Genomic DNA, 13725 nt, shown 5'->3' with positions numbered 1-13725 from the left:
CGTAACCTGGGCTTCATCCTAGACTCCTCCCTCTCGATGACCAGACAAGTCAACGCCGTCTCATCATCATGCTTCAACATCCTACGCATGCTCAAAAAAATCTTCAGCTGGATCCCCACCGAAACAAGAAAAACAGTCACCCACGCACTAGTCACTAGCCGACTAGATTATGGAAACACCCTTTACGCCAGAACCACAGCCAAACTACAGGAAAAACTCCAACGCATCCAAAACGCCTCAGCCAGACTTATACTGGACATCCCCCATCAAGCCCACATTTCCAATCACCTAAAAGACCTCCACTGGCTTCCCGTCAACAAGAGATTAACGTTCCGTCTCCTCACCCACGCACACAAGGCCCTCTACGACTTAGGACCAGAATGCCTCAACAAACGACTGTCCTTCTACACACCCACCCGCCAACTACGCTCATCTAATCAAGCCCTCGCCGCAATTCCACGCATCAATAGATCCACCATGGGAGGAAGATCTTGCTCCTACTTAGCGGCCAAAACCTGGAATTCCCTTCCCACTCACCTCCGCCTTACACAGAACCACCTCTCCTTTAGAAAGCAGCTAAAAACCTGGCTATTCGATAAGTAATGCACCCACCCTCCCCCAAGCGCCTTGAGACCCTCTGGGTGAGTAGTGCGCTATACAAATTACTGAACTTGAACTATGTCTGGAAAGCTGTGAATAACCCTCTCTGAAATCTCATCGGTTCCTGTGTGGGATCTTCTTCATCCTACCCTTGTTGCCACGTGAAATGTAGTAATGATGAAAGACGACTCCAAAGAAAGTAAGTTAATTAAGTTTTATTGTAGTAAGAAAATCCCACAGACAGCGCGAGGTGTGCATGCAAGCACTGCTCCAGCGGGAGGCAACTATCACCCGTAACTGTCACCGAGCTGGTGACCAACAAACCGCCAGCACTGGGCTTGCGCTCCAAGGGGCGCACGAGGAAATGGCACACAGAGTTCATGCATCAAGGGCGCACATGGATAGATAATTACAGAAAGGCCCTGCAATCGAAGTGAAATACTTTTCATCCATGAATAATGTTCCAAATTCCGTGCCCTATGGCACAGTTCCTCTGGAGACTCGAATGCTATGTCTGAGTAAGCGTCGGACTGGCACCTGAAGACTTGGACTAAGCATGCACGGGGAGCGAGCGCATAAGACACTGATGCAGAACGGTACGATGTGTACAGCACTATGACCCTCGCCAATAAACAAATAAAAACAATCCCCCCTCCTTTCCGCCCCCAGTTGCCATACATGGGAGTTCAACAATGTGTTGTAAAATAACCTATTATGATATAGGTTGTACTTTGGCAGACATACAATACAGCATAGCTATGTCCAAATGCACGTGCGCGCTGATCAACAACAATTAGTCAGAAAAGTGTTGTTCAAAACGATGCTCTATCCTATAGACCTTAAGTTCATTACATGAGAGGTGAGAAATGTGTTATATGTTGCATTTATGCTCTGTAGCAAATTGTTATCAATAAGATAAAAGGATTTTTGTTTTGATATGTCTGATCGCTCGGACTGTCTATTGATGTAAAACACAAAAGTGGAAGAGGGGTCATATACCCATGTAGTCATGTAACTCCTGAGTGGTTGTGTACTATATAAAATGTGAAAAACAAACACATTTAAACAAAAAAAAAAGAGAAAAAAACATGAATAATGTTCCAGAGTAGTAAACGCTCTGCTAATATAGGCAATGATATCCTCTTGCATTTTCATCATTACTTTGCTAAACCTCTGTTTGGCTTCAGGAACTCACATTAGACTTGTTGAGCATAGGTGCACAATCTTTTGACATTACAAGATGGCCCCTAATGCAGTCTTGTGCTAGTGGACACCCTTGGCGTAATCAGATCCTCACTATAGTTCTTAACTCGCTGTGGGGAAGAGAAACTTCAGCTCAAATATTTGCTAACTTAGAGGTGTTTGTATCAAATTAATCCCTCATTTATCGTAAAGGTGATTAGGCACACATTGGTGAGCTCAGTTACATTTAGAGGCGCCCAGAAGTTAGCTCAAGATTGGAAACAACAAACACTAGTGTAAGCTGCAATGCCATTGTTTATCGTGGTATGTACTTCCTCATCACAGCAAATATGGTGAATCCATCAAGGGTGCTATGCATGTTCAGATTTGCATTACGTATTGGCTGATTGTGAAATATCACAGTGCACAACAGATGGTTCTATGTTGTTAATCCATAGCTGGGCCAGTCTCAGTATATTGCTCCATGTCTGACCATTGTTCAGTCCATTTCTTTCTGAATGATCTGTGAAGTCGTTCAAGGCCTTGGATGTGCTGATGGACTCTTCTCAGGAAGGCTCTGACGTACCCTGGTGTGGTTGCCCTGTGGAAAAGAGAAGGAAGCCATCACCACATCACTCTGGACCTATAGTTCTACTGGCTATCTTACCCTCTTCCCTGCTTGAAATAGTGCTCTAGAAAAGTGAAGTCTTGATAGCTCCATGTCTTGATTGTCTTGCATGCATATGGATTGGCTCCTAATGAAAAGGGCATATAGGTTTCATTTTCCTGTGCTGAGGAGTTACCCTGACTTCATCATTTTATATGGTGATATCTGCTTCTTTCTTCTTCACTCTTATCATAGTAGCTGCCTGGTGTGCAGTGCGCAGAGCAAACACAATTCTGGCTATGCTAACATCAATTGCACATCCAATATCAACACTATTGTTTGGGGTTGTTATATCCTTTTAATGTGGGGTAAGAGGGGCTGCCATGGTGCTATGCACACCCTACCACCTAGGGTGTACGTTTACCAGGGACAATGTCCTCGGCGGAAATTATGCAATGTGATAAATACCAGGAACACACAAAGTCCATTAATAAAAGAAAAAACTCCAAATATAAAGTCCATTCAATTCTCAGCCCTTTTATCATGAAGTGATTTTTATTTCATGTGTAGTTCTCACAAGCAGACTCACTAATGACAAAAGTCTCCTTTTTCTCCACAAACATCCACTAACTTATATCCACCATTCAAATTGACCACTAAGTGAGAGAAAAAGAATTCACTCAACGTTATTTAAAAATGACCACTAAACACGGATACCTGCATTTGTGTAAAAAAAAGCCAGATTTATTACATATTTTTCACTTAAAGAAGTTTTGTAATACAATATATGTAGGACAAAATCATAAAGTTTTGTTTCCTCATATATCAAATTCTCTAGGGTAGGTTTACCTCAATGACATCTGTTTTCAAGTTAATGCACTAACATCTCTTCATTCAATAGCACAATATTAAAATACAACAATAGTTTAAAAAATCAGTAATAAAAAAAGGACTCTATTATCCAATGTCACATCATATACCAAATTCTTAGTAAAAGAAAAAGTTGTCGAAATTACTATTCTATCCACCTTCTTCAGGACAGTGATATTAATAACATGAAACAATCTCTACATTCTCTTATTTTCCTGAAATTGAGAAGTGAAAAGAAGAGAGACTGCCGCATGTATTTAAGAGATCACGCGGAAGGATATCGATTTTGATAAATTTGACTGAAAGAACCAATCCAAAACGAAAGGGTCTCTACTGACACATCAAAAAAGTCAAGAATCAAAAACGGATTTGCTACAAAGTATTAATAATTGATGTGGATTGAATCATCATAGAGATGACCTACTTACATTCTGTGGAAGGAGAAATAAACCCTTGATGCTCTTATCAGAGAAAGAGTAACGAAAGACAGAAAGACTATACTCAAATAAGGATAATACTCAACAAAAGTTGAGAAAACCATGGAAAATCCATTTAAATGTATAGATTGTTTCGTGTTTTTAATATCACGGTTTGTACTGCAGGTGGATAAAATAGTCAATACCAACGAAACGCTGTGTCAACAATTTCTCTTTTTCTTTTACTAAGAATTTGGTATATAATGTGAAATTGTATAATCAAGTCCTTTTTTAATTATTGATTTTTTTAAACTAGTGTTGTATTTTAACATAGTGCTATTGAATGATGAGATATTAGTGCATTAAATTGAAAACAGATGTCATTGAGGAAAATATACCCTAGAGAATTTTATATATGAAGAAACAAAACTTAATGATTTTGTACTACATATATTATATTACAAAAATTCTTTAAGTGAAAAATATGTGATACAGGTATCGGTGTTTAGTGGTAATTTTTACATAACGTTGAGTGAATTCTTTTTCTCTCACTTAGTAGTCTGTTTGAATGGTGGATATATGTTAGTGAATGTTTGTGGAGAAAAGGGAAACTTTTTCCATTAGTGATTATATTTTGTAACTCTGTCCCTTTTCTCATAGAATAGGGTTCCTCTCCCCATTGTGTGGTTTTCACAAGCAGAGACAGATATCCGTTCTATACAAGCAGAAGCAACAGACACGTGTTTTGTCCAAGAGACTTTTTCAAGGCTGAGCATCTCGCAGTCAGGACAAAGTCCAAAAAGTATCACATAAAATACATCTAAGATCTTGTCCAAAACTTATTCGCAACATCTAGCACGTAAACAGGTCTCAGCTTCTATTATAGACACTGAGGGAGAGGTGTTCTGAAATGTGCCTGAGCAGCCAGCGCCGCTCTCAGAGCATTTATGTGTGACCTCTCCGTTGCTCACAATAAGCCTTGATAAGCCTGAAAAGTATATTGCACTCGTACGTGTTGGCTAGCCTGAAAGTTATAGAATGGACACTGCCTGTCTCTGCTTGTGAAAACTCCACATGAAATACAAATCACTTCATGATAAAAGGACAGAGAATTGGATGGACTTTATATTGGAATTATTTGTTCTATTAATGGACTTCCTGTGTGCGCTCTGGTACTTATCACGGTGCAGTGTGCAGAGCCCTTGCATCAAGGGAAGGAACCCTGCAGAAAAACTACAATGCCTTTCCCTAATCTGTGGATACAATTTTGTGAAAGGAGGTCTGCTTACCTGCCTGCCTGTAAATGGTGCTGCTTTCCCTAGAGGAGAATATGTAGTCCCTGAAGGTTTATTCCACACCAGATCTAGAAAGGCAAGCCACAGAATAACCTCGGATCTCAGGCAGTAGGAGACAGATAGCAAGGGAAGTTCTGGAGCCCAACCACAATCAGCAGTACCACCTGTCCTGCGTGAGATGTCCTAGAGGATCCACTTCATCACGCTTGTAATTATCATGGAAAAAGTGAAACGGTGAGTCCAAGGACAGACAGTGCTGCTGGCTTTATAAAATATACAGAAGGTCTGGTTTAAAGTCTGTTGATTCTCTGACCCTCATTCAGCAGTCCTCACTCTATGCTTGATTGAGACCTGTTTCCCTTCATACCCCTTGCCCAGTCCTTCATTGCTCTTGTTCCTTCAATGCAATGTCTGAAAACACAACTTCATATATGTGAGAGTTGATCTCCAGTAAAGTTGTTTGTTTAGGCTACTCTTTTGCCCTGTCATTAACCAATAGGTGTATATATATAGAGGATGGTTTGTAAGTAGACTATTTAAGAGTAGGACGTTTAGTCATCTTAGCATCTAGTTAAAATAACTTCTTTTGAGATTTCCTGTTATTGCTACTTTCTTAACACTCTAAAATAACCAGGCATTAACACTGGCAAACTATGCAAGAACAAATAAGTAAAATGTTACTGTCAATGCGTGAGTCCTACGCCCCTCCTAACAGCTGCTAGTGCGTCAGTAAAGCGCTGGAGATCACACAGCCTCCCCTCAAACACCAGGGCTTTATGATAGACCGGGTGCACTGTCCCAGTTTGCGCCACCGCACAGCTTTAAATAAGCGCCCCGTACCAAATCGGATAATGCCAAGAGCCTAGTGCATTTAGTGTCTTATATAGCGGCTGACTGAAGCAGCAAATTCGTTTTTCTCTGTGCAGGCGGCACCCCCTTACACCTTAAAGGGGTGACAGATTCCCCATGCAGGGGGTGCAGTGAGTGATTGCACTCACTGCATGAGGATGTCTCGGTGGCAATGGGACCTCTTGTACTCCTTCAGTGGGCTGCCCTCCGGAGGCGCACTGACAGCGCGCCACCTTTTTGTGGTGCACTGTCAGAGTGCCGCCTAAGCATCTGTTTTTTTTCTGCACCCTCGTCCGAATTATGGCACAAGGGCAAAGTAAATACCTCATTTGCATGGGGCCACATCCCCATCCATATGAGGAAACGTCCTCTCAATGGCGCTGGTGCAACATGTGTGCTAGTGCTCGCTGGTGCAACATGTGTGCTAGTGCTATTAGTATTACAGAGGGGACTACACAAGTATCTGCAGCCCCTTCTATAATACTATAGTGGCTCAGGGGCACAAAATCAAGTGCACAAGCCCTTTGTGTGTCCGGAGCTCTTGGCATAATACTGCCCCAGGTGCACTGAAATCATGTGGCAAATAAGGCAGTAGCCACGCAGATAGAAGTGCACAGTGAGCGTAGTGCCTGCCCATCATCCTCACACGGAGCACCAGGACTGAAGAGCATCCGGTGCAGTCCACCTCAAGAATGGCATGCCTTTATAGGTTTGCAGATTGTTTGTCAGACTTTGCAGCTGTTCAGTTTGCTTAACAACCTCTGCAGTCTCCTCTTACAAGACGCTGAAGAAAAACACAGGGGTTTGCTACGTTTTATTGTATTCACCCTTATCTGACCCATCGAGTTTGCACCGTCTTTTTCCATTAGCGCACATAAACAAGGAAAACTTAACTACACGAAAGGCAAAACAAATGACTTTGCTAAGGCAAGTTGGATGTAGAGTTTAAAATGTAATAGGTATTGAGTTACACCATGTCTATTTCATGTTTCCTACTCTGAATTCAGTGCATCCCCCAATCAGTTTAGCATTATTTCAGACAGACTGTTTGTGTGGCTCTATAGTTTAATTTTAAAAATAAAATTGTATACAATTGAAATGACAGCAATAATACATTACAAATGTAAAAGATGTACAGTTGGGGGAAGCATTTGATGGGCTGGCAGTAGTACGCATGAACACGAATAATCTGAAGATGTAATAATACTTTTACCTATTTTATATCGTGCCTTCTGTCTTATCGCAAAGCATTCACTTTCCACTCTTCTTAAAACAGAAGAAAACAAAGCAGAATATTAACACACGTTTAGAAACTCTACCAGACAACACATATTGACATTAATTTATTTTACATCATTCTCATAATTTCAGTCCATTTTATCAGGAGGCAAATGTTTATTTCATTAAGCAAACAGAAACTGCACATTTGCTTGATAAAGAAGTAGTGTTTTTTTTACTATTTTCGCCCAAATTTGAATGTCACAAATATTAAGACAACAACAAGGAAGTGACGAATGTATTAATAACTAGATGTTTACTTTTCAAAATTATCAATAAACAGGGTCTACTTACCGAATAATACTGGCTCTCCAAGTGGATTTAGAACTTAGATGCTAGTCCTTTATCAACTCTTAGTCAAAATGTATAATTGGAGATGGCACCGTTCATTTAAACATCTCCTTTATTTGTTCACCTATGTAGTGCCTATGGTGGAACCAGAGGGCAGGGGTATATTCGACCGTTCATTGCTACTGTGTAAGGGAAATGGCCACTACAAAGCAGCCGTTTCCACGAAAGGCTTAACCACGCATGCATTACAACGCATGCGTGGTTACCACGAAAGCCTTTACCACGCATTCCTTTACTAAGAGATACGTAGTAAAGGCATGTGTGGTAAAGGGACAAATTAAAAAAGGAGGGGTTGGGGAGACTCCCCCCTTCCCCCCTCGCCAAAAAAAGGTAGGGGAAAAAAGGGGGCTTGGGGGAGGTCTCCCCCCAAAAATAAAAACTCACCTGAAGTCACATCGACAAGTACAGGCAATTGGCGTCATTTAATGTCGTGTGGCGATTTTCCGCTGTTCTGGGCGCCACAGGAGGCATGCAGGCATCGGGATACTCACTTCCGGCCGGAAGTGGTGTCCCGGTCTAGTCCTCCACCACAACGCCTTCACCAAGCACTTCCGGGGGAACACGCTTAAAATGCGTGAAACCCGCCGGATCGGTGCTTCTGATACCTCACTTCGCACAGAGCCCAGCAATCGCACTGCAGCCCAGCAGACGTCGGAAATCAGGTTTTCTACTTCTCTGCCGGAGGAGCTGCTACTTCGAGTCACGGTAACGCTTCCTATGCCTCACGCGTTACGTGACTGCTTGCCATGTTTTGACTTCAGGAAACAGCCGCGCAGGAGCGCTGCTGATTGTACCTATAGGAAGTAGCTGCGAAGGCTCGCTGCTACATTCCTGCCTAATTCTTTTGGTTGGCAGTGACGCAGGAGCGCTACTGCCTGTTATTTGGTAGAAGGCGCAGGAGCGCTTTTACATTCAGTACTTTGGTTCCTTATTCGTTTTGGTCGTAGCGCAGGAGCGCTGCTGTCTGGTTCATGTAGATAGCGCAGGAGCGTTTTGACATTTGTACTTTGGCCCTTCATTAGTTTTGGCAGTGGCGCAGGAGCGCTACTGCTTGTTACCTACACGTATACAACGTGGGATCACTGTGCATTGGGCCGCGCTATAGCGCTTACCCTGGAGTTTTTGTTCATCACACCCTTTCCGCGCAGAAGCGCATTCCTTTGTTTCTTTTTGGTTCTTTGGTGGTTCTGGCGCAGGAGCGCCTCTTTCCTTGCCAAGGAAGCAAGGCTCTTGGACGATACTTCACTGACCTCTTCATTGAGTCAACCCGAACAACAAATTGTGGTGAGTGCCAGAAACAGGGGCTCCTGTCTGCATGTGTTTTGTGGGGTGTTTATGGCGCAAGCGTAGTACCTAGTCCTAATCGGTTCTTTCTTGTTCCCTCAGCTGTGCCAAGACCCTACCCACGTCCCTACCACCAAAATCCACTTCCCGTGTTCCTTTGGCCCCATCCCTGGATCCATCTCATCCTTGTCGGGTGTTACTTCCCCGCGGGGTTTTGTTGGGACCAGGGGCGGTGGTTTGTGTCGTCTCTGTAGAATTACTTCACAAGCCCAGGTGAGTCTTGTGGGGTACCGGACATTTAAAAGGAAACAGAAAGAAACTTCCGGTTCCTCTTTACGACATAGAACGTCACCACGGAAGATGGAAAGGAGACGACGTGAAGAGGTAAGGGGAATTTTAGTATTATAAAAAATATATATATAAAAGGGTTAAGGGCAAAGGGTAAATATAAGAAGGATTGGGGATGGGGAGTCACGTAAGGGGTATAACCTTTACCAAGAGCATTTGCTTACCAAGCATATATTTACAACAAAAATCGTTGCAAAGGTATGCGTGGTAAAGGTTATGCGTTGCAAAAGCATTCCGTTGTAACGCATGCGTGGAAAAGGCATGCGTGGAAAAGGCATGCGTTGCAACATACAACCCTGTGTAAGCTGGTTCATCAAGTATGAAAAATCCGCTGTTTGTCTCAATATGGTTCAAACGCCATATTACAAAATAAGTATAGTTAAAAACCAGTAGACTGTTTCAATCAAAGAAAGGATCTAAGTACCCATAAAACATAGGAAAAGTTAAAAATATATATAATGAAAGTTTACACATAGAAATTCAAAAGATTAATATCAGATGACGTTGGTACGTAATGTGATAGCACATGCAATAAAAAAGTCGCGTGATGTAGCCTCCACCATTTAGGCATCAAAAAAGTCTACAATAGCTCCAAGGCTAGTTTCAGATTTCACAAGCCTGTAGCTCTTAATATAGAGTAAACAGACATTTTCGCCTGGAAGCTGTGGACCAAAAATCTCGTCTTCAATAAGGTTACCCGTGCTTGGACAGTAGTATGTTTGGGGATATGAATTACCTCACTTCGAGATAAAAACTTCAGTGGGCAGATACCCATCCTGAATTTGAAGAATAATGTTTTGTACAATGCTAGGGTAACGTCACCTAAAAATGGTTCACATTTCTGTCTGCAGCTATGTGACTGAAAAGCCAAAGTCAAGTTGCCATGTTCGAGTTTGAGGAAAGGTTTCTCCTCTAGTCAGAGATTATATGCGGTTCTAACTTCAGAGGCACCGTCGGGTGTCATCATTTAGAGAATTTCCAGAGATGAGAAAATTAAGTCACAGTTTGGTCGGTGAAATTATAGAAATAATTGCACCGCAGAAAAGATCTTTCCAGGATTTATGCGGCTGTCCGGTCAGGAGCCGAAGGAGCTCAAATCCTGTCGGCCATGCTGCTTGGCCATGCCTGCACCACCATCTTAAAGATGGCCGACCGACCGACCAAAAATAGATAGGAGCAGGTGCAACAATGTCCTCAGTTCTTCTAGCAACCAAGCCCATATTGGAACAAGGTTTGTATCCCAGGACACACTTGGTAAATCTGACAAAAATACACCTAAATATTTCAGTCCCATCATCGTAACTTGTATTGCCGATGCCCAAGGCCCCACCTCCATTGGTTCCTTCAGAACCCACAGAGTAGATTTGCAGGGATTCATATATAAACCAGACGGGTTACTGAATACTTGCATGATATGAAGCAATCTTGGCCCCGTTTTATTGAATTCCTCTTCTTCTATTAAGAAGAGGACATCGTCGGCATATAATGTAATGCGGTCTGAGAGCTCCTGCGCGCATTCAAAGCTATCTACCTGTGCGCCTATCCGCACCCAAGCCGCCAGGTGTTCCATTGCCAGGGCAAAGAGATATAGTGATAAGGGACTGCCTTGATGAGTACCCCGTCCAATGGAGAATGTATATGATGTGGACCCTGCAATCCTTACCGATGCCATAAGGTCTGTATATAACAGTTTCAGGTAAGATAAAAAATGTGGACCCATATTAAGATGACTCAGCAGGGCGAATAGATATAGCCAACTAAGGGACTCAAAGGCCCTAGCCATGTCTGCCAATAAGAGCTTAGCTGGAGCACCCAAACCCCGGATTGTATCTATGGCTATGTGTGCTTGACGAATATTATGGTGTGGCTCGCTGGGGCATGAAGCCTGCCTGATCGGGATGGATCATTGTAGTGATCTGTGTTTGGAGGCGGTCAGATAATGCTTTGGCCAAGATCTTTGCCTCTATGTTCAGTAAAGAAATGGGGCGGTACAAGGCATGTTGATCTGGGGTAGGCCCAGCCTATTAAACACAACCACCTTGGCATGTCTCCAATCGCGTGGGAGGCTACTGCGATCCCATGCTTCATCCACCACCCTAAGGAAGTGATGCCCCAATATCGAGAAATTTCGTAAAAAAACTCACAAGGATATCCGGTATGGTCCGGGGCCTTTCCGGAGTTCAAGTCACCCAGGGCCGTACTCAGTTCCTCTTCAGTGAGCGGAAGATCTAGCTCTGCAAGGGTTGCATCAGAGAGGGCCTGTGGTGGTTGTTCATCTAGGAATCGATGAACCGTGTCTTCTGGCAGGAATTCCGTGAAATAGTTTGCAAAACTCTCCCCTATTAAAGAGGGGTCTCAAATGATCTTTCATTAGAGCCCGTTATACTTAGGAGAGCATGTGGACGCATGGCCCCCACAATCAATGGAGTAGCTTGCTAGATTTGTTACCCCATTGGTAGATCCTACTTTGGGATGCTAGTCACGCCAGATGAGCCTCATCCATTAGTAGATCGGCATGAGTCTGTCTCACCATGAGTAGCTGGCGGCGCACCTGACCTCCCCCTTCCTCCTGGCTATCCCGCTCCAGTTCCATGATACGGGCTTCCGATTTCAAGAGCGATGCCTTCTTAATTCGACGTGCCACTGGGCAGTAGGAAAGGTCTACTCCTCGTATAGTTGGTTTAATCGCTTCCCAAAGAGGTTTGGCTGCCTTATTCGAGCCTATATTAAGGTCGAGGTATTGTTCAATCGCCTGCCCAATATATTCTCTATATTTATCGTCCTACAGATTCCAAGGGGAGAAGCGCCATCTAAAGGGCTACTTTGCAGGGCCCAGCCATACCATGAGAGCGACTGGAGAGTGGTCTGATAAACCTCTCATGAGTATTTCAGCAGATCCCGCTCTACCCGCCACACCTGTTGGCAGAAATATGTAGTAAAGTCGGGAAAATGATTTGTGTACCGCTGAAAAATATGTGTATCCCTGTTCTTCCCTATGTAACCGTCACCAAGGGTCCTGACACTAGGGAGTGTAGTTTGGTGGTGTGGCAAGCAACAGGCTTTCCCCAGGTCACAATCTATCCTTTACCATGTCCATTACGTCATTCCAGTCACCACCTATAACTGTCAATCGATCGGTCATATCTGCCCACGGAGTTGTGAGGCGTTCAACCAGTTCCCAAGACAGCGGAGATAGCATAAACACTTCCCAACACAGCCTGCTCCTCGTAAATGGTACCCCTAATGAAAACGTACCATCCTTTGGTATCTACCCACGTCTTGGAATGTTTATATGGAACCCTCCAATTGATAGGATTCGCAACCTCATGGGATCCCCTTGTAATCCCTGAATGGAACGCTTGAATATACCCATATCTAAGGAAACCTAGAGCCTTCGTCCCCATGAGGTGTGTCTCCTGCAACATCAGGACATCTGCCCGAGAGCGCTTTTCCTGTTTAAGTATGGCCCTCCTTTTCACTTTGTCTAGTGCACATCTGACGTTCCAACTCACCACCCGGAGATCCTATGCAGGGGTTTGCAACCTACCAAGCGGGACTGCCATCTGCAAGTCCTATAACTTTGGTGTGTGGGTCACCTATGAACCAGTGCACCAGCAGTGACTTCACAGGACAATAACAGTGTAGACCTGCAGCTTGAATACCACAGACCGTGGTACGGAACATTTGGTGAAACTCTGGCCACTGGGAGATTAGATAGCCAATGTATGCATGGTGGTTTTGTATAGCTGTGACATAGTGCAATCCCGGAACTGAAACAATCCAACTGCCTCCCACCCTATACCTCAAAGCCGCTGAAGTATCAGTTGAACTGGGGTGGCAGAGTGGGCTAAAGAACGGTGATGGATTAAACCCAGATCTTTTGACTGGGTGTGTGTGTTTGATTGGTTCAGATGCTCCGTACATTACCACCCCCTTTTGTACCGCTTTTGGCCGCCATAAGTGTGGCAGGGTATGCTCAGACGTGAGTCCCTTGCTCACTTTGCCACTGAAATCAAGCAAGCCGGGCTGAAGACAGCTGGAATGCCAGAAACCGGTCCTCGGAAGCTTGTTTCCGGTCTAGGGATGGCATGGCTTGGCAGTTCGGGCTGGACTGTTCCCATGAGGCACAGGGTCAGACTGATTTGCATAATGCCATGTCTGAACTGGGGTGGCAGAGTAGGCTAAAGAACGGTGATGGATTAAACCCAGATCTTTTGACTGGGTGTGAGTGTTTGATTGGTTCAGATGTTCCGTCCATTACCACCCCCTTTTGTACCGAAGTATCAGTTGGGCAGGGCAGCCTGCGGACTCCAACTGGAGCACCTGGTCATCCCCGCCAATGGATCCCCAAACACCAGCCCATTGTCAACAGGTGTTCCCTTTTTCGGCTAAAGTACTGGCCTCCCCTATGTGCTTCCCCGGAAGGAGCAAATAGCACTCAAGGCCAACCCCTACCAGGATGGACTTAGCAGTGTCTATGAGGTTGCGGTCCCTTGTCGAGGCATCAATGCGGCTTTGCTAGGATCTTTGCGGGATTGAGAGCGATGTCTGGATCTCGATCTCCTGTTCACAGTGGCTTTGGATCTGGGCGGTTTCTGAACCACATCGCTGGAGGATGAATCAGAGTCTCTCCTGGGTGGCAAGT

The 13725-nt window shown here is 44.1% G+C and overlaps 1 protein-coding gene across 2 annotated transcripts in view; it reads right to left on the bottom strand.

Annotated features, from left to right (window-relative positions):
* Positions 1 to 799: 799 nt before the first annotated feature.
* The window catches only part of C1_1H12orf75 (chromosome 1_1 C12orf75 homolog), a 319665-nt gene continuing 306739 nt past the window's right edge, over positions 800 to 13725 (bottom strand). Inside the window, exons 6-7 of one of the 2 annotated variants that reach the window (XM_086938150.1) lie at positions 7033 to 7085; positions 800 to 2383 (exon numbers count right to left, since the gene is read on the bottom strand). In XM_086938150.1, the coding sequence (XP_086794276.1) occupies positions 7071 to 7085 (15 nt within the window). In that variant the 3' untranslated portion in view covers positions 800 to 2383; positions 7033 to 7070. The remainder of the gene's footprint in view (positions 2384 to 7032; positions 7086 to 13725) is intronic. The other variant, XM_086938159.1, reaches the window with a different exon arrangement.

Source organism: Lissotriton vulgaris, chromosome 1_1 (assembly GCF_964263255.1).
Source record: "Lissotriton vulgaris chromosome 1_1, aLisVul1.2, whole genome shotgun sequence".
NCBI lineage: Eukaryota > Metazoa > Chordata > Amphibia > Caudata > Salamandridae > Lissotriton > Lissotriton vulgaris.
This window is presented reverse-complemented; position numbering and strand designations above follow the sequence as displayed.